Source organism: Glandiceps talaboti, chromosome 7, assembly GCF_964340395.1.
Source record: "Glandiceps talaboti chromosome 7, keGlaTala1.1, whole genome shotgun sequence".
In the NCBI taxonomy this organism is placed as follows: domain Eukaryota; kingdom Metazoa; phylum Hemichordata; class Enteropneusta; family Spengelidae; genus Glandiceps; species Glandiceps talaboti.
The window spans coordinates 27,460,531-27,483,158 of record NC_135555.1 but is presented as its reverse complement, the minus strand read 5'-3'; the positions used below and the strand labels follow the sequence as shown (position 1 = coordinate 27,483,158).

The window sequence follows — 22,628 nt, the reverse complement described above, 5'->3', positions numbered from 1 at the left end:
CAAGGATTTCATAAACAGGATCATCTCATCAGTGGTGATACAAGGATTTCATAAACAGGATCATCTCATCAGTGGTGATACAAGGATTTCATAAACAGGATCATCTCATCAGTGGTGATACAAGGATTTCATAAACAGGATCATCTCATCAGTGGTGATACAAGGATTTCATAAACAGGATCATCTCATCAGTGGTGATACAAGGATTTCAGATACAGGATCATCTCATCAGTGGTGATACAAGGATTTCATATACAGGATCATCTTTTGTTTTGTCTTCATTACTTAATATTAATGATAGCATCAATGACTCTGTCTTCATTACTTAATATTAATGATAGCATCAATGACTGTCTTCATTACTTAATATTAATGATAGCATCAATGACTGTCTTCATTACTTAATATTAATGATAGCATCAATGATTCTGTCTTCATTACTTAATATTAATGATAGCATCAATGACTCTGTCTTCATTACTTAATATTAATGATAGCATCAATGATTCTGTCTTCATTACTTAATACTGATGGTCAAATCAAAAGTTAAGGCACAAATGTTTAGCAGCATGTACACAAGTATAGTTGCTGTGATATTTGTGACTGACTTCATATCACTCTTACCTTCTCCTTCACAATTGGTCCCCATTCAGTAGGTACATCAAAGTCAGGATTTTTGTCCAACCATTCACTCAGAGTTGATACAGTTGGTGCTTTCTTGCCAGTCACTTTGCGTCCACTATTCCTGTTTATCACAGTCACCTTCTCCTCTCCTGTTATCTTACTAACATCTAGTTTGGCAGGATTTGGTGTCCTCTTCCTTTTCTTCTTCTCCTTCTTCTCCCCATCTTCATTGATGACCATGACTGGGGAGGGAAGTAGATGAGTGGTATGATCAGGCTGAGGTGGGTAGTCTATGGTATAGCCTGGATGATCTTTTAACCACTTGTCTAGGTCCTTTTTTAATGGAGCTGCTAATCCGGACAACCTGATCCCTTCACTTTCACTGATAACTGGAACTGGATCATCTAACATTCAATAAAATGAGTCAATATATCAGATTATGCTTCAAAATTCAGTGCCTTTATTGTTTCGATAAGCTAAGACATGAACGAAAATAGTGCCAATGGCGTTGTATTACAATTATACAGTTTTTAAAAATGTTTACCACATGCTCATCCATACTAGGTATAGGTGTTAATTTGCTGAATGATTATCCAGTTGCCTATCCAACCCTGTTGTTATCTTTGCAATATACAAAATCATTTGGTGGTTGCAATGGGTGTGGTCATGTTGCTAGACATACTGTATACAGGGTAATTATTGCGCAGTCTTATTTTCGCGCTTTGGGAGATCACGGTGATTACGCGCAGTTTAATTTTCGTGCAAGGCTGTCAGTGGATTTTTTGTGTGAACATAAACAATACGTTGAGCTGAGAACAATGAAATTTGACACTGATTGATGGGCAGTATTGCTCTGTTGGCATCCGTCAGTTGCAGTGCTCTATTGTTTACAACTGCGAACATACTGTGACCCGTTGACTTGTGACAAATGTAGGTGTTAATTTGTTCAATTATGTACTAGACAAGTTACCAGATCACAGAATACGAAAGTCGGGTAGCTCACAGCCTCAAAGCAGGAGCCGTCAACACACCTGCGTCAATATGGTATAGTCACACGTTTGGTGAAACACTAATCAAATCACGTCAGTGTCTCTGTTTTGCGTCTTTTTGGAATGAAGTTCAAAAGGTCATGTTGGTTACATTTTGATACTCGGTATCCGAAGTCATAGAGAATGATTAGATTGCTACACGTTACTTACAATACTGTATATGATTCTTTTATCAACAAGTCATTGAGAATGACATAGTCCCCGCTATAATTGGGTTTTAAGGAATTATATCACTACTGTGATCACGCAACAACATTTGTGAACCTAAAACAAACAGACTTAGATATGTTGTGTGTGCTTGTTGGACATGGAATATGCCTCCAACAATAAAGGATTGGTTGGGTATGGGGGGTCATATCACGATGAAAATGGAGTCTGAGTTATGGCTTTGGACATGGAAAATTCACAAACAAAATGGCTGCCAGGCAGCCATATTGGATCGTATCACGACGAAAATGGATATGCACATGTATGTCATAGAACACTGTCCTAATACCAACTTTGAATGAGATCTGTTCAAGCATGTCTGAGTTATGGCTTTGGACATGGAAAATTCACAAACAAAATGGTTGCCAGGCAGCCATATTGGATCGTATCACAACGAAAATGGATATGCACATGTATGTCATAGAACACTGTCCTAATACCAACTTTGAATGAGATCTGTTCAAGCATGTCTGAGTTATGGCTTTGGACATGAAAATTCACAAACAAAATGGCTGCTAGGCGGCCATATTGGATCGTATCATGACAACAATGAATATGCACATGTATGTCATAGAACACTGTCCTAATACCAACTTTGAATGAGATCTGTTAAAGCATGTCTGAGTTATGGCTTTAGACAGGGAAAATTCGCAAACAAAATGGTTGCTAGGTGGCCATATTGGATCGTATCATAAAACAAATTGACGTGCATATGTATGCCATAGCATGTTGCCCCTGTACCAAGTTTGAAAAAAAATCGTTCCAGGCATCTCCAAGAAACGGCTGCGGACGGACGGACGGACACACGGACAGACGGAACCCAATCCATAAGTCCCCAGTCCGGACTTCGTCCGCGGGGACTAATAAAATGGCATGAACAACCAAGCAAACAAAATACCTGAACCAGTTTAGGGAGATTGGTAGTATGAAATGAGTGAGGTTACTAGTATTTTTTGTTTGTTGCTTTTATCGACAAGGAATGTGTTATAGTCACACTTATACATGTTGACATCATTTCACAAACATACATGCATACAGTACATACACATGTATACATACATACATACATACATACATACATACATACAAAGTGAATGAGTGGAGATCTAGCTTTATACTATGTGTGGTTACAGACTACAATTCAAGTGCTGGTTAATGGTGGTTCTCTTTTTGGAGGATGTGGTGACCCTGAAAAGGGCCGTTTGAATCATGCCTTCAAATTGAAGGCGATGAAGAAGTTATACAGTGACACTGTATTGAAGGGCCGTACAACGCAGGAGATTTCTTATTGCCATTTCCTTACTCTCGTGTAAACGGAACCCGAGGTTGCATACCTGGGCCCTACCCACTCTACGAGAGTGAAAGAAGGCGTTCTCCTTTGGCTTGATCAGGTAACGGTCATCAGATGAAAACCTGCGATCCATTACCTTCGCCAAAACCCTGGCCGCATCCCTCTTCAGACTCACTACTTTCTTTCCATCGTCCATGCCGACTAATGCTACAGCGTTCCTGTCGTATGGGTTATCAGTGTCTCTTCTTAGTTGGTAGCCCTGTCCCACTTTCAACTGCCTGCCGTCACCATAGTGAGACATGCCGACAGCAAGAACACCTCTGATAATGACTTTCATACTTGCTTGGTACTTGAAGGTACAGTATGCAACTGATCTGCTGCATAAGTTTCCAGCAGTATTTAAGGTCTTATTGACCAATCAAATGTTTACGTGCATTCCCAAGCTGTCAAAATGTTCCAAAAGGTGACTGGAGGAGTAAAAACAATTAAAACAGGTCGGTAATGACTGATGTGTTGCGAAATTACCATCAAAGTGTGAGTGACCGACTGTCGTCAATCGCAACAAATGAAGTGTCAAGTGTATGAAACTGTGAAACCGATCTCTTTTTGTTCTTAAATTAATTGTATGTATACTTTGCTTAACACCGACACAGCCACCAAAGTCTAGTAATGAGACTCCTCACAGGTTTCAAACAATATTATATTGTATTATCCTGGTTAAATAGATCGACAACTAGATGCTAATCATCAACTAATTCACCAGTCTACGTCCCTTGTTTAGCTTTCCTAGTAGGAAAAAATCACAGGTTTCAATACTTCACATTTGCATTGTTTGAAACACCGTCAAAGCAGTCAAAACACGAGCCGCCAACAAATGTTAGTGAACTTTAAATGAACAAGTGTCAATGTGTTAATATCACACTTAATTTATTCGTAAAAAAATGAATAAAATGAGCGAAATTCAACGAAATCGTCAGTTGTGTACTAGAGTTCGTCACTCGCTTAACACAGCAAATCCACTTGTCACTATGGCAATGTTTCGATATCTCAAGAAGTCTGATGGTTCACCTGCCGTTCCACGTCCTGGGTTGATTTCCCCATTGCAGTGCCCCAGTCTACCTGACTGTGTCATTGACGAGGTCAACGAAAACATCGATGCGTGCCTCATCAAAACATACAACGGTTCTACAAATCTATCAGCAGTACTCCTCTGAGATTTGGTGCAAAATTGGAAAATATGCAGCAGAAAATGTTGTAATGGTTGCAGCACGTCACTTCTCAAAACAACTCGACAAACAACTTAATGAAAGCACCGTTAGATCCATGAAGGCAGCCTACAAAAAACAACTGAAAGTAGGACAATCTATTCCTACTAACATACCAACAAAACAACGAGGTCATCCTGTTCTTCTCGGTCAAGACCTTGATTCAAAAGTGCAAGAGGTGGTCCGTGCAATTCGTCTGTCTGGTGATGTTGTCAACGGAGCGATCGTTATGGCAAGTGCTAAGGCCATTATCATGAAAACAGACCGCACACAACTTGCTGAATTTGGAGGCAGCATTGAACTTTCAAAAACGTGGGCTGAGTCAATTCTAAATAGAATGAACTACACGAAGAGAAAGGGGACGAAGGCAGCTAAGAAACCCGTAGAAGACTTTGAAATCGTCAAAGAGGAGTACCTACAGAAAATTGAAACAGCAGTCACCGATCATCGCATTCCTGACGACCTTATTTTCAACTGGGATCAGACAGGAGTTTCGATCGTCCCGTCAGGTAGCTGGACAATGGATCTGCGTGGAAGTAAGCAAGTACAGATTACAGGCCTCGATGATAAGCGACAGATAACAGTTATACTGAGTATTTCGCTTGTCGGTCAAGTTCTACCACCACAGCTCTTGTATCAAGGAAAAACTAACCAGTGTCATCCTCGTTACAAATTTCCAGCCGACTGGGACGTGTTCCACTCACCTAATCACTGGTCGAACACTGACACAATGCACCATTACGTTGACAGAGTTGTCATTCCATTTGTGCCGTCAACACATGAAAAACTAGGTTTAGCAGCTGACCAGAAAGCTCTTGACATTTTTGACGTCTACGAGGCACACAGATCAGCCGACCTACTATCAAAACTTCACGACAACAATATCGCCACTGTATTTGTACTAGCCTGCTGTACCGATCGCCTACAACCTCTAGATCTCGCTGTAAACAAACCATTCAAGGACATTCTCCGGCAAGGTTTCCAATCATGGTATACTGACAAAGTTCTAAGTCACCTCAACGATGATGCCCCGATCTCCGATTTGAAAGTGGACTTGTGTTTGTCGGAACTGAAACCAATCCATGCCAAGTGATGGTCGATGTCGTCAACTCCCTGCACAATCGCCCGGAGTTATGTTTAGATGGTTTTCGGGATGCTGGTATTACTGACCGTGTACGAGTTGTGCGTGAAGCTGAACAGCAAAACTAAACTCTTTGAACTGCAATACAGTACTACAATATAGGTTTCAACGTTTGTGTCCTAAAGTAAAAAAAAATATAACTTTCTACCTTTATGTCAATTGAAAGATCAACATTGTTGTAGTCATTTTATTTCATTACAAGTTGTTACACTAGTAAACTTTTCACTCTACCCGATAAAGTACATGTACTGCACATTTTCTAATTCAGCGCATTTTGTTTTGTGTTGTACACTGTATACGGTATACTAGTATTTGTATTAAAATGAACATTTCTTGAAACTGTGAGCAGCCTTGAAGTCATTTTGTTTCGTTTTATTTGTAAACATTTTTGTATGTGTGTTTTAGTCAATGAAGAATTAGTACAGTATAAAGAAATAAAGAGGCATAATTCTTTGTAAAACTTTGTTGCAAATACTTTATTGGGTGTTGTCTGAAAACTCGTGTGTCAGTGTGTTTGCGTGTGTGGTTGTATACGGAGTGATTGTAACAAAAAAGAAAGAAGTTAAATAATTGCCGAATGGGGGCGCACACAAGTACATCCGTGCAGTTTTAATTTCGCGGTCACGATCGAGCGCGAAATTGCGCGAAATTAAAAATGCGCGAATAATTACCCTGTGTACAGTATTTGCATACATTTTTTGAATGTTCGTTCACTTGTCTATGAATCCGTGATGTTATCTTTGCAATATCCGTGATCATTTGGCTGTTGCTATGGGCCATGGTCTTGTTGCTTGGTACATTTGCATACACTTTTTGAATGTTCACTTGTCTAAGAATCCCTGTTATCTTTGTGAAATACACCAGTTTGACTGTTATAAGTGGGGTCCTGGTTGCTATGGAAATTTGCATACATTTTTAGAAAGTTTGCTCACTTGCCTACCAGATGATGTTGTTATTTAACCAAAATATACTGCCATTTGGTTGTTGCTAAGGGTGTGGTCATGGTTGCTAGGGCAAATTGTGTCAAAATATTTTGAAGAAAACCTGCAGAATACACTTCTAGAAACATCTCACCTTGTTTCAGTCTCCAATTACTTTTTGAGATACAGGTTTTTGACCACAATTCACATTTTTGCACCTAATTTGCACATCACTGATGAGATAATTATGTGCTTAATATTTCTTAATATATACACCCCAGATGCATCCCCATCAAATGTCAACCCAATCTGCTCAGTAGTTTTGGAATTAAAGATGTTTGACCAAAAAGACACATTTTCATACCTAATTTGCATATTCCTGATGTTTTCATCATGTCATGAAAAATTCTAAACACCTCTAAGAATGTTCCCACCAAATTTCAGACCGATCTGCCAAGTAGTTTTGAGGTTTTTTTTTTTACCAAAAATCACATTTTTTGACCCAAATCACACACCAGTAGAAGATCATTTTGATTTGAACAATTTCCTAACTAAACACCCAAGGGAATTCGGAATACACCCAATAACAAGTGACCTATCGGTCAGAATAGCTCGGCTGTTCTTTTTTTGTTCTTTTTTTTTTGTAACATATAGAAGTGGTTCAGTTGTTCAGCTCTTCACTATGCAGTTTTGTTTTAGTGATGTAATAAAGTGGTTAGTGGTTTCATATGATGTCTCACTATAAAACACATTTTACACAGAAAGTTGGTAAAATATTGTACTTTTATACCATAGTCACCATTTTGTAAAAAAATCTACTGTTATGAAAAATTGCACAAAATCTCATAAAAATAATGACTGGGGAAAAGCACACACACAAAAATACCGCCAATGGCGTTGTAGCACAACTGTAGCACAACTGTTCACTTTTTAAAAATGTTTATCCATATGTAAGTCCATGCTAAGAGGAAGTGTTCATTTGCTGAATAACTATCCAGTTGGCTATCTTTACGATATATGCTATCATTTGGCTGTTGCTATGGGCGTGGTCTTGTTGCTAGGCACATTTGCATACATTTTTTGAATGTTATTTATTTGTCTTTCTATTCCTGTTCTTTGCAATATACGTGATTATTTGGCTTTTCCTATGGTCTTGTTCCTCGGCAAATTTACATACATTTTTGAATGTTTATTCAATTGTCTATCAAACCTGTTGTTATCTTTGTGAAATACACGACTGTTTGGCTGTTGTTATGGGCGTGGTGATGGTTGCTAGAGTATTTGCATACATTTTTTGAATGTTTACTCACTTGCTTACCAGATGATGTTATTTGACCAAAATATACTGCCATTTGGTTGTTGCTAAGGGCGTGGTCACGGTTGCTAGGGCCAATTTGTCAAAATGTTTTGAAGAAAATCTGCAGAATAACACTTTCAGAAACATCTCACGTAGTTTCAGAGTCACTGACCAAGTACTTTTTGAGATATAAGTTTTTGACCAAAAATGAACATTCTTACACCTAATTTGCATATCACTGATGGAATCATTGTATGCTTAATATTTCTTCGTCCATACATCCCTAGATGCATTCCCATTAAATATCAGCCCAATCTGCTCAGTACTTTTGGAATTATAGATTTTTAACCAAAAAGACAAATTTTTAGCCCTAATTTGCATATCACTGATGGGACAATGATATCATTAACAATTCTTAGTAAAAACACCCTGAAGAATGTTTCATCTAAATGTCAGCCTAATCTGCCCAGTAGTTTTAGAGTTTAAGTTTTTTGAGCAAAAATCACAAACCGATGGTAAGATCATTTTGATTTGAACAATTTCCCAACTAGACCCCACAAGTAATGTCCCTACGAAATATCATGGCAATCGGTTCAGTGTTTTTTGAGTTTAAATTGTTTACACACACACACACACACAAACACACACACACACACAGACAGACAGACAGACAGACACCAGGCGATGCCTATAGCACTACTGAACCTCAGTTCAGTTGTGCTAACGACGTCACATCATGAATAAGTAACATTTGAATGTATCTATTTGCATATATGATGTAGAAAATTTATTGTCCATGCAAATGATACCTTACATTTCAAAAATATGCTACTCTATTTTTTTTTATATCAATTTGATTACGTTATATTCACTCTCACATTATGTTAGTGAGGGGGCTGGTGGAAAACAAATAATCCCATGAGACCATGGGATTAGGTGGAAGAGGTAAGTCAAGTCAAGTCATTTTTTATTTCTCACAATGGTCACATTGTATATTAATAACTTGTCATTGACAACTATGCAAAATACACACTTGTACATACCATCATCAAGATTACTAGGTGTCCACCTTCCCATCTCATCAAACTTTGGCTTTTTCTTACGTCTCTTATGTACTTTCTCTCCTCCATCTTCTTTCTTCTGTAGTCAAGAATCAGAAAGAGGAATTGTCAAATAAAACACCAATGGTATTGTAAGCACAACTGTACAGTTTTTAAAAATGTTTATCCATATGCTAGTCCATGCTAACAATAGGTGTTCATTTGCTGAATGACTATCCAGTTGCCCAGCCAACCATACTGCTATCTTTGCGATATACACAATCTATTTGCATACATTTTTTAATGTTTTTGTTCACGTGTGTATGAATTCCTGATATTATCTTTGCAATATATGTGATCATTTGGCTGTTGCTATGGGCGTGGTTTTGTTTCTAGGCACATTTGCATACATTTTTTGAATGTTTATTCATTTGTTTTTCAATTCCTGTTGTATCTTTGCAATATATGTGATTATTTCGCTGTTGCTATGGGCATGGTCTTGTTTCTAGGCATATTTGCATACATTTTAAAATGTTGATTCAATTGTCTATTAATCCCTGTTATCTTACCAATATATGTGACCATTTGGCTGTTTCTATGGACATTGTCTTGTTGCTTGGCAAAACACATTTTTATCTCAGGTAAGGGTACAGGACGTATTAAAAGGGGAATGTCTGTCTGTGTGTCCATCTGTCTGTCTGTCTGTCCGTGTGTGTGTCTGTGTCATCATTTTCTAAACATTGGCTGGCTCAATTGTAATGAAATTTGGAATATATAATCTTTAGGGTAATGGCTAGATCTGATTAGGTTTTGAGCCAGATCTGTTCATGCTTAATTAGAGAAAATTGTATATTAATGAAATCAACTAATTAAGCAATATCTTAAGACTGCATACTTCAATTTAAACAAATTTAGTACATACATTAACCATAAGAAAACACATATGTCCTATCAAGTTTGTTGATGTACCTTAGTGTTACTGAAACATTTGCATAATTAATGATTTTCGGTAATTAGGCTATATCTTACGACTGCATACTTCAATTTCAATACAATTCAGTACATACATTAACAAATCATTGAGAATGACATAGTCCCCGCTATGATTGGGTTTTAAGGAACTGGCAGTTAATGTTGTCATTTTCAAACCTGGTTAATGTTGTTTGGCCTCATATGGTTGTTTTTGATATCACTACTCTATTCAAGCATGTCTGAGTTATGGCTTTGGACACAGAAAATTCGCAAACAAAATGGCTGCCAGGCAGCCATATTGGATCGTATCACGACAACAATGAATATGCACATGTATGTCATAGAACACTGTCCTAATACCAACTTTGAATGAGATCTGTTCAAGCATGTCTGAGTTATGGCTTTGGTCAGGGAAAATTCACAAACAAAATGGCTGCTAGGCAGCCATATTGGATCGTATCATAAAACAAATTGATGTATGCCATAGTATGTTGCCCCTGTACCAAGTTTGAAAAAAATTGGTCCAGGCATCTCCAAGAAACGGGTCTGGACAGACGGACGGATGGACGTACAGACAGAACCCAATCCATAACAAATTGTGTATGTCCTATAAAGTTAGTTGATGTACCTTAGTGTTAATAAATAATTTGCATAATTAATGATTTTCAGTAATTAGGCTATATCTTAAGACTGCATACTTCAATTCCAATACAATTAAGTACATACATCAAACATAACAGAGTGCATATCTCCTATAAATGTTGTTGATTTCGTTTGAAGATTTAGTGAATAATTTGCATAATTAATTATTTTCGGTAATTAAGCTATACCTTAAGACTGCATACTTCTATTTCTATATAATTTACTTCACACATTAAACATAACAAAGTTTATATGCCCTATAAAGTGTTAATAACTAATTTGCATGATTAATGATTTTCGGTAATTAAGATATATCATAAGAATGCATGCTTGAATTTCAATATAATTTTAACAAAGCAGATATGTCCTCTAAAATTTTTGATATTGCTTACATTTTTAATGAAAATATTTGCATAATTAATGATGTTAGGTAACTAGGTTGTATCTTAAAAATGCAAGCTTCAAATTTCGTATAATATGGTACATATATCAACTATGATAATACGCACCTGTCTTGTCCACCAAATATCAAAATAATCGTTCCAGCACTTTTTGACTTTAAGTTGTTTACATACACACACAGACAGACAGACACTTGGCCATGCCTATAGCACTACTAGTACTGAACCTTATCAGTTCAGTTGTACTAAAAACTACAAGTTTGGCACAACAGGATGAAATGTTTACAAAAGTTTATAAGCAGAGATCACTGACTCCATTAATATTCAATCAAATTTAAAATACACTTGAAACCTTTTTTATCTAAGAACTATGACAATCTTTCCCCAATAGTGCCATGATTAATATCAGCGTTAAACATCACGTTAAACACTACTTCCCCCTTCCCCTTTCACAGCACTCATGTAGGCAAGATTCTTCGCATTCAGAAAACCTTGTAAAGAAAGTGAAAACTTAACTTCGGAAAAACTATTTTTGAGGTCCAATTACATGCATCGCTATTTGATCCGCCCGACAGTATTGTAAGTTACCTCACTGATTAGCTACCAAAACAACAAATTTGTTGAGTGTCTTCCATTGGCAACAAATGAATATTTACAAGAAATTTATGCGCAGACATGGACCATACCACTTTTCATGAGGGGTGGAATTAATTCATCAATGTTTACATTTTATTCAATGTATTTTACACACATATCACGTTGAGTTACAATCGTTTTAGGCTGTGCATACTGTAGTGAAGAAATTGGGATATTTTCGGTTTTTTGAGTAGTTCTAGTAATTTCATTATTTTGTAATTACATTTGATTCCAAGGAGTAGTTTCAAGTGATTTCAATCACCTTGCCAATTTTGTTTATTTAAGCGTACACACCAGAAACAGTGACTGCAACAGAGATGTTCCTTCACAATTTTCATTTCAGTGCAAGAAGGCATTCGTTTACTGTCGCTGATAGTATTGTAAGTTTCGCCAATTTACCATGGCAAAACATTAGAGTTCATTATAAGGACACAACTGCTGTTTTCATCAACTTGCACAATGACTTGTTTGTTATTATGGATATGTTCCAGTCAGTTGAAGTTATAGAACTCTAGAATTGTAGAAATTTCTAAACAAATAATACTTGAAGTGGGTGAAATAGACTCCCCAGTGCCAACAGTAGCAAAAACTATAAATACCAGGTGGATTAACAACAAATGACGATGTGACTTTGAGAGATAGTATGAGTGGATGTCGTGAACCAGAATTGCCTCACCAATTACTTTTCTGTACAGTAAAAGAAAGTAGTGTAAGCATTACTGATTGGAAAGTGAATCATGAACATGACATCAAACAATAGAACTTGTGGAACTTGTACCTTATGTCATCGTAGCGGCCACAAAATGTCGGGTAACAAAGGAAACGAATGTTGTCCTATAGGAGTGAAATGTAATGATTATCTCAATTGTGGTAGGAAAGAGTTCCATAGAGACTATTTCCATGATTTGGGTTCAGTAACACTCTTATGTCCAATGAATCTGGCAAAACAGGTCAAACCAGTTCGTCTATACTGACAAACAATATCTCATACCGTTATTTGGGGATGTGTACTTCATCAGAAATTCCAGGAAGAAAATGCCCCTATGACCACAGTGACACAATATCTTCTGTCTTTTTGTAGGGTCATTTTTGACGAGCATGTTCGCTGATTACAGTTACACACACGATATACAAAAGCTTCTTGAAATTTGAGTTGTTTTTTTAAATGGTGTCTACTAATATAAATTACACTTCGAGCTGATGGTGTCATGCTTTGTTTTGGCTAATTCTGTATCCCTACGTGTATGCGTGTGTGTGGGGTTTTTCAATTATTTTTATTCTGTCAAGTTATTGTTGGTATACTATATTTCATGCTGGCACCTATTAACCCTTTACTTCCTGTACAGCTTAGAGGGTATAAGACCCCCTAGTGCCTGGATTTTTTTAGAAAAACAATGCCAATATGCATTGATAAATGTTAAATTGCTCTAATTTTGTTTCTATGGTAACTAGTTTAGATAGTGTATGGTAAGTATGTTACAAATCATCCAACATTTTATAACAATGAATCAATATTTCAATTTTGCTACTTTTATGCAAATTTTATGCAAATTATCAGCTCTAGGCATACCTGCTTACCTCTGTCCCTACTATTCTTTACTGATTTACTCTAATTTACTCACCACTAGTATCTTTATTTCATTTCCCATATATGACTGACTATTCTGACTAGGTTTTTTTTCTTTTTCTAGCTAGTTCCCTTCCAGCACAAGCAGGATCATCATAAGAATAGTCCTTCATGTAGTGATAATGATGAAAGCATGGGACAGGACACATTCTAACTTTGCACACTGAACAAATGTACTTGGTGTCTTTTCTCTGTTTGTGTACTTGGCACTTCGATGAAGTGTCTAAAATCCCTGGAGCATGTTGCAATTTATGGTCAAATCTGGCATCCTCACTTTGAGTAATGCTCTTCCTACCTGGCCTCTTCACAAATGAACGACCAGCAATAAGCTGTTCACATAGTTGCCCTCTGAACTGACGAAGGGTTGGTGGCTTATTGGGGTTGGCTTTCTTGTTTACAATGTAAGCATTGACAATGCATACTTCTAAGATGTACCAAAAGATCTGCAGGTACCAAGTCAGCCCCTTCATATGCCGTTTGTAGGTTGACACACTGTTAAATATTTTACCCACAATTCCCTCTGATTTGTACTCTCGCACGTAAGCTTCTTCAATTCAGACAAATCTCACCAGTATACAGGGTTCTGTAGAAACATTTTTGGCATTTTCAAATCGTACTTTTGTAACTCATGAGTTTTTGAATACCCAGTTTCATTGGTTCAAATATCAATTATCTCTTGTAGAAGGAGATGGCAATTTTATAAATATTTAAATAGACTTTCTTGAAAGGCATGCAGAATATTTCCAAGGAAACTAAGGAAAATATTTGCACCTGTTATTACTTCACCAAAGATATTGATTTCTCTGAATAGGTATAACAAAAGAAATTTACATGTTAAAACTCTCTACACAGACTGACTACCCAAGTTTGTGATTACTTGATGTTGGAAAGTATATTATTCAAAGTACGTGTTTCATTTTGTTTTTGGTACATTTTTATTCAAAATTTGCAACTGTATTTTTTAATCTCAATCATACTTTTGCTACATATTATTCAAATGTAATTGTTATGTTTTAAATATTAAGAAATATTGCTTCTCTTTGAAGTTATAAAATAAGGAACATTCACGCATACAAATCAGAGTACAGTGTGACAGGCGTTGGTCAGCTAGATCAATGCCCCCCATGTACTTGTTGTATCTTTCAACAACTACTGGGCGTTGAACTAGCTGACGTTCCCATGTGCCACGGACCTTGACAGCTCTGATGATGAGTGTACTGTCATCACTTATAGGTAAGGTAGTTAGAGTATTCACTACCCTAGAATCTCTCCAAGCTGTTGCAGTTAGTCTGCCTTTCTGCCAGTGTACAAACTCTCCATGAGTAAGACGCTTAACTACTGTGCTACTGGGTTTCATTTCTGTGGGTAGTCCATGTCTGTTTGGCCTAACAGTTCCACAAGCTAGTATTTTTTTACCTTGAAGCTTGGTAAACAGTGCTGGACTTGTATAGTAATTATCACAGTACACTTCGTGTCCTTTGTTGTAATATGGACGGGTTAGATTCATGACTACACTTTCTGTTACAGAGCCCTCACTAACTTGTAGTTCTTTCCCTTGGTAAACTTTCAAGTTCAACACATACCCGGAAGTTGACTCTGCTAGGTTGAATACCTTTATTCCCCACTTAGTAGGTTTGTTTTTGATGTATTGTTTGAATCCCGGCCGACCTTTAAATTTAATCATACTTTCATCCAAGCCTAGCTGTCTCTCCGGAGAATACATAGCTCTAAATCTCAACAATATTCTGTCAACGACAGGTCGTATTTTACCAAGCTGGTCATACATAGGGTCATTCCGGTCTGTCACTAATGTTTCGTTGTTGACAAAATGCAAATAACGAAGTATCTGGCAATACAGTAGACGGGGCATGTGTCTTCCGAAAGCTGGAGTTTGAGTTAACCAGTTTTGAGACCAATATTCTCGAAATGACCCTTTCTTATCAACTAACCCCATCGCGAGAGTAAGCCCAAGAAATACTTCGAACTGATCGGTAGTTATATCAACCCATTCAGACCTTCTGTTTTCAAGGTCACTACGTTTCTGACTAGCATAACGGTTGGTTTCGGTTACGATGTTGCTAATCAACTCTGGGGTGAATAAACATTCGAACACTTCTCTAGCTGATTTACGTGACAAATCTTCCTTTATTTCAGGAGTTTCAGTGAAATCAAAGTTACCCTGTTCATCAAATTCACGAGACCATTCAACGTCGCTGTCATTTCCGCTACTAGAACTGTCGAGGTCAGAGTTCGTGTCACTATCTTGACTGTTTATATTTCCGAGTTCTAAGTCCGATCCTATTTCGTCGACGCTATCCCTATGTAATCGTAGCCTGGCTAAAGGAATATCATCCTCTATATCTGACTCTGTAAAACCTTCAAAATCTGACTCTGAATCTGATGGTGAGAGAAAAATTTCCGCTACTCTATTCCATGATCTAAGTTCGTCGTCAGCTGACGCCATTTTAAAAGTTCCAGGGTGAAAATTTACATCAAAGTTCAAAACACCCGCTCAAGCTTCCATGTTTGGTGGTAGATCACTGATAAATTACATATCATTATAAAGCTGACGTCAATCCCCAGCTAATTGAATTGGTTATACCCCCCATAAGAGCAAATGATGCCAATTCACGTGTCAAAGGTTATGTAGGGTTAGGGACCTTATAAATATGTATGTATACGTATATGCTCTCTATGGGAAGTGATCGAGCGTACGGATAAAGACGCCCTCGGGCGGCAAAGGGTTAAATGCTGTTTTTTTTCGCTGTTTAGTCAGACCATCGATACAAACACTGGAACACGGAGAAATGCTTGTAAATGAGGTAACAAACACCCCCCTCATCAAAAGTGATATGGTCCAAGTCTGCATCTTCTAGTAAACTTTCATTTGTTGCCAATAGAAGACACTCAACAAATTTGTTGATTTGGTAGCTAATCAGTGAGGTAACTTACAACACTGTCGGGTGGATCTCAATGACGGCGCCAGTAAAAGATTCAAAGTTGCAGATAATATTTGTTTATTCTCAAAGTGTTGTGTGCTTACTTTTTTTTATTACTTAAATTTGTTTCTTTTCAACTTGTAGCAAATATTATAAATGACACATTGAAAAATACTAGCCTCTCTTTTCCTTTTCTTTTCATCACCATGTTTCTTCTTTTTCCCTTGCTTCCTGTCCATACCAAGTATTCCACCACCTATCATGTCTGGTGTAATGGCTGCAGTACCATTAGCAATACCTTCCACTGTGTTGTCAATGCCATCATGGGGTGGTGTATCACAAAACAAGGGTGGTAGCTTGGCTAGTTGAGGTAGGTCAGGTAGACTTGGTAGACTACTACACGTGTCATCTGATAAATTACCATCAGACTGAGACAGACCCATTACTGGCTTACCACTTAACAATTCAGCTAACTTGGCTGCTGTGGGAAACAACAAACATGTATTATGATGGTTGTTTGCATCTCTAGATAATCTCACTACACAAAGTTTGGTGTCCATGCTTTCCAAAAAACACTAGAACAGTTCTGAAATAAATATGGTTCTAAACAATACAGTAACTAACTGGAGACCCAAGTGTGCAATTTCTACATTTGTCTTTTACTGCTGATACTACACCAATGTTTAACTCCATGAGCTTAGCTTTCAGAAATGATGCATCACACTTCACAGATGATTGTCATAAATATGAATGCCTGCACTACCATCCAAGTAGAACACTTATATCAAGACTTAGTGAAAGCACATGCTAAGATGATTGAAATATGGGCTTTGAAAGATCAATAAAAGCCAATGGCGTTGTAGTACAACTGTTAACAGTAAACTTTAATTTTCTGTAATGATTGTGATCTTGTTGTTACACATATTTGCATACACTTTTTGAGATTCATTCCCATTCCTACCCATCCATGGAGTTGTATCTCCAATATACACCATCATTTAATGTTGCTATGGGGGTGGTCTTGTTGCTAGCAGGGCTCAAAATCAATGCAGGCCCAGCAGCCCAGGGCCGCCAAATCTTCAGGCTAGACCTGAAGGCCAGTGTACATTTTACTGCAATGTTAGCTCAGAATATTGCTATCATTTTCAAAATTATGCTTAAAATTGGAAAGGTATATTGCATTCCTAAACAAGTCATTGAGAATGACATAGCCAGCCCCCCCCCCCCCCCCCCCCCCCCCCCCCCCCCCGCCCTATGATTGGGTTTTAAGGAACTGGCAGTTTATGTTGTCATTTTCTTGATAACACTACTCTGATAATGCAACAACACTTGTGAACCTAAATCAAACAGACTAAGATATGTTTTGTATCTGCACGTTGGACATGGAACATGCCTACTCATGTTGTGTCTCCTCGTTGGACATGGGACATGCCTATACACTTCAAGATGACGTGATGGAATAAACCATTCAACAATAAAGGATGGGTCGGGTACGGAGAGACCTGTTCAAGCATCTCTGAGTTATAGCTCTGGACATGAAAACTGCGCCAACAAAATCGCTGCCAGCCATATCGGATTGTATCACAACGAAAATGGATATGCACAATCATGTATTTCATAGAATACTGTCCTGTCTGTTCAAGCATGTCTGAGTTATGGCTTTGGACATGGAAAATTCACAAACAAAATGGCTGCCAGGCGGCCATATTGGATCGTATCACAACAACAATGGATATGCACATGTATGTCATAGAACACTGTCCTAATACCAACTTTGAATGTGATCTGTTCAAGCATGTCTGAGTTAAGGATTTGGACATTGAAAAATTGCAAACAAAATGGCCGCCAGGTGGCCATATTAGATCGTATTACAACAACAATGAATATGCACATGTATGTCATAGAACACTGTCCTAATACCAACTTTGAATGAGATCTGTTCAAGCATGTCTGAGTTATGGCTTTGGACATGGAAAATTCACATATAAAATGGCTGCCAGGCAGCCATATTGGATCGTATCACAATGAAAATGGATATGCACATGTATGTCATAGAACACTGTCCTAATACCAACTTTGAATGAGATCTGTTCAAGTATGTCTGAGTTATGGCTTTAGACAGGGAAAATTTGCAAACAAAATGGCTGCTAGGCGGCCATATTGGATCGTATCATGAAACAAATTGACGTGCATATGTATGCCATTGTATGTTGCCCCTGTACCAAGTTTGAAAAAAATCGGTCCAGGCATCTCCAAGAAACGGCTGCGGACGGATGGAGGGACACACGCACGGACAGACGGAACCCAATCCATATGTCCCCGTCTCAGACTTAGTCTGGCGGGGACTAATGAGATCTGTTAAAGCATGTCTGAGTTATGGCTTTGAACAGGGAAAATTTGCAAACAAAATGGCTGCTATGTGGCCATATTGCATCGTATCATGAAACAAATTGACGTGCATATGTATGCCATTGTATGTTGCCCCTGTACCAAGTTTGAAAAAATTGGTCCAGGCATCTCCAAGAAATGGCTCTGGACGGACGGACGGACGAAACCCAATCCATAAGTCCCCATCCTGGACTTCATCTGGCGGAGACTAAAAACAACAATTTTTTTTACCAGTTTTTAGTTTAAATCAGTTGTATCATCGGGGAAATGACCAACTCCATAATGGTAATGCGTCTTTCATGACCCATGACATGCATGACCTTGGAAGATGTTCTTCGTTCATTGTGGCATGTGCAATAAATGAAATTATCACAGCTTCACATGGCATAGGCTCACGGTGTTTGTTACAACTTACAAGCTTCAATTGTGTCATAAACAAGGATTTTAGGCAAATAGTTTCAACACTGGAATGTTTGAATGCAAGTTTCTTGGTTTCAACACTATGCAACGTCTTGCTAAATTGCCTATTGCTAACATTAGTAATAACAGTACAGGGGTAACAACACGTACAAGTTACAGAAGACTCTTAATGTATACTCTACTGCAAGGTCAACCAAGACAGTCTTAATTTTGTACATATGCATGGCATGCTACCGATGTTTAACTTTTAACTTTTCCAGAGTTCTAGAAATGTTTACATGTTGTCTGATGGATTATTTTGACAAGTTCACAATGATAGAAGTAATGATTTTCAATCAATGACATATAAAAATGATAAGTGTAATCTTTCACTCCCTGCTGTTTAACTGTAAACAAAGTGTTGATAAGGACCAGGCTGGCTTGTCCACTCCACATATCACATATGACACAGATACACCCAGGCTGTAAACTTGAAATGTCTGCTGCATACAATAAATACAATTACAAAACGTGCAACTGTGTCATGTAAGCTGTATAGTCCCCCCCCCCCCCCCCCCCCCCCCGTCTTGTCCTTATCAACAATTTGTTTACAATTAAACACCTGGGAGTGAAAGATTAGACCTGTGATCAATAGGGAAACTGGCTGTTAGTAGGTAGTTTTAGCACAGCTTGAGACAGGCTTAGAGTCATGGTCGGTCGAAGGTTGTTGTAGGTATAGGTGTTTATTTGCTGAATGATTATCCAGTTGCCTATCCAGCGCTGTTGTTATCTTAGCAATATACCATCATCATATTGCTGTTGCTATGGACATGGTCTTGTTGCTAGGCATATTTGTATATTTATTCACTCGTCTATTAATCCCTCATTATTTTTGCAATAGTACACAATTATTTGGCTGTTGCTATGGACATGTTCTGTTGCTAGGGATATTTGCATAATCTTTTTGAATGTTTACTCACTTGCCTACCAGAGATTTTATGTTAGCGAAATATACAGGCATGTGCTTGTTGCTATGAGTGTGGTCATGGTTGCTAGGGTCAATTGTGTCAAAAAATGTAAACATCTGTAGAATAACATGTCTAGTATTATCTCATCAAAATTCAGCCCATCAAAGTTTTTGGACCAAAATTCATATTTTTACACATAATATCACTGATGATATCATTAACATTTCTTCGTCTAAACATCCCCAAATGCATCCCCATTAAATACCAGCCCAATCTGCTCAGCACACTTGGAATTAAAGACTTTTGACCAAAAAGACACGTTTTTTAAACCTAATTTGCATATTCTCACAAGGTCATCATGTCATGAATGCTTCTTAATTTTAACATCCCTAAAATCTTTCCCACCAAATTTCGGACCTATCTGCCCAGTAGTTCCTGAGTTTAAGTTTTTTAAACCAAAAATGACATTTTTTTTACCCAAATCACACACCGGTGCTTTGAACAATTTCCCAACTAGACACCAAAAGTAATGTCCCAACCAAATACCAAGGCAATTGGTCTGGCTGTTTTTCAGTTTATGTCATCCACAGACAGACAGACACACACATAGGCAGACAGCGACAGACAGACACTGCACCATGCCTGTAAACATGCTGCATGTTTTGTACCAACACAATCACTCTTCTATGACCTTACACCAGTAAACTAATACAACTATTCACCATGCATGGACAATATGTAATGAGTGCATCAGCTGGTACGACAGTCAAGCATGAATATGAATCACAGACAGAACAGTGTTCTAATCTGAACTCAATAATCAGTACTTTAAATTGGATTTCTATTTTACTCATCATCTGCACTCTTATTGAATTCTATGAAACCTACACATTATCAATGGTCTGACTGGTTTTCAGCCATATGTCACCAATAGTGGTAACATTTGACAATTGTCAGCTTAATTGTTACACATTCAGGTTGCAAACAGTATCATCATCTGACCTGTCTAGTAATGTAGAATATTGCAATACAGGGATATTTTCCTTGTCTAGTTCCTGACAAGTATATTTCGATTTTACACTACGTTATCTTCACACATTACATCTACTACGATCTAGTCAATCTCGTTACTCTTGCACAGAATTGTGTGTGCCCCCCTACAGTGTTCATATAAACATGGCGACATTGTTGCGTCCCCACGATTTTAGTTTAATTAGACTGGAGGTGGAGTTTGGTTGGACATTTGCATATCATATCAGTCAAGCTGTATCAATGATATTAGTGAGCAATGACGACAGCCTGTCAATTTGTGATGGATTACCACTGACACGTGCCACTTGCGCTTCCCCCAGCATAGCGTTGAACCACATATAATGCCTTGAGTTACGAGATTGACTAGACATACAGTGTGAAGATAATTCAGTGTAAAATCGGAATACAGTCGTCAGGAACTTTACTAACTTTCCTATAAATGTTGACTCCCACTATGGTCAATGTATTGTATTCAGCTGTCACAAAATGCTATGGTATCCATATTGCATGCATATTCAGCTGTCATAAAATGCCATGGTATCCATATTACATGCATATTCAGCTGTCACAAAATGACATCGTATACATATTGCATGCATATTCAGCTGTCATAAAATGCCATGGTATCTATATTACATGCATACTCAGCTGTCATAAAATGCCATGGTATCCATATTACATGCATATTCAGCTGTCACAAAATGACATGGTATCTATATTACATGCATACTCAGCTGTCATAAAATGCCATGGTATCCATATTATATGCATATTCAACTGTCATAAAATGCCATGGTATACATATTGCATGCATATTCAGCTGTCATAAAATGACATGGTATCCATATTGCATGCATATTCAGCTGTCATAAAATGCCATGGTATCCATGTTGCATGCATATTTAGCAGTCATAAAACACCATATCTATATTACATGCATACTCAGCTGTCATAAAATGCCATATCTATATTACATGCATAATCAGTTGTCATAAAATGCCATGGTATCCATATTACATGCATATTTAGCTGTCATAAAATGACATGGTATCTATATTACATGCATACTCAGCTGTCATAAAATGCCATATCTATATTACATGCATAATCAGTTGTCATAAAATGCCATGGTATCCATATTACATGCATATTTAGCTGTCATAAAATGCCATATCTATATTACATGCATACTCAGCTGTCATAAAATGCCATATCTATATTACATACATATTCAGCTGTCATAAAATGCCATGGTATCCACATTGCATGCATATTTAGCTGTCATAAAACGCCATATCTATATTACATGCATACTCAGCTGTCATAAAATGCCATATCTATATTACATGCATATTCAGGTGTCATAAAATGCCATGGTATCCATATTACATACATATTCAGCTGTCATAAAATGCCATGGTATCTATATTACATGCATACTTGGCTGTCATAAAATGCCATGGTATCCATATTACAAGCATACTCAGCTGTCATAAAATTCCATGGTATCTATATTACATGCAAACTCAGCTGTCATAAAATGCCATATCCATATTACATGCATACTCAGCTGTCATAAAATGCCATGGTATCTATATTACATGCATACTTGGCTGTCATAAAATGCCATGGTATCCATATTGCATGCATACTCAGCTGTCATAAAATGCCATATCCATATTACATGCATACTCTGCTGTCATAAAATTCCATGGTATCCATATTACATGCATACTCAGCTGTCATAAAATGACATGGTATCTATATTACATGCATACTTGGGTGTCATA

The 22,628-nt window shown here is 37.6% G+C and overlaps 1 protein-coding gene across 9 annotated transcripts in view; it reads right to left on the bottom strand.

The window, feature by feature from the left end:
* LOC144437420 (chromodomain-helicase-DNA-binding protein 8-like) overlaps window positions 1-22,628 on the bottom strand; it is a 204,858-nt gene that overhangs the window by 3,742 nt on the left and 178,488 nt on the right. For 6 of the 9 annotated variants that reach the window (XM_078126352.1, XM_078126357.1, XM_078126355.1 and 3 more), the window contains 3 exons: window positions 16,231-16,532; window positions 8,838-8,934; window positions 625-1,028 (listed from right to left, as the gene is read on the bottom strand). In XM_078126352.1, coding sequence (XP_077982478.1) covers window positions 625-1,028; window positions 8,838-8,934; window positions 16,231-16,532 — 803 coding nt within the window. Of the gene's footprint in view, window positions 1-624; window positions 1,029-8,837; window positions 8,935-16,226; window positions 16,533-22,628 lie in introns of all 9 variants that reach the window. The other 3 variants (XM_078126353.1, XM_078126359.1, XM_078126358.1) reach the window with 2 other exon arrangements.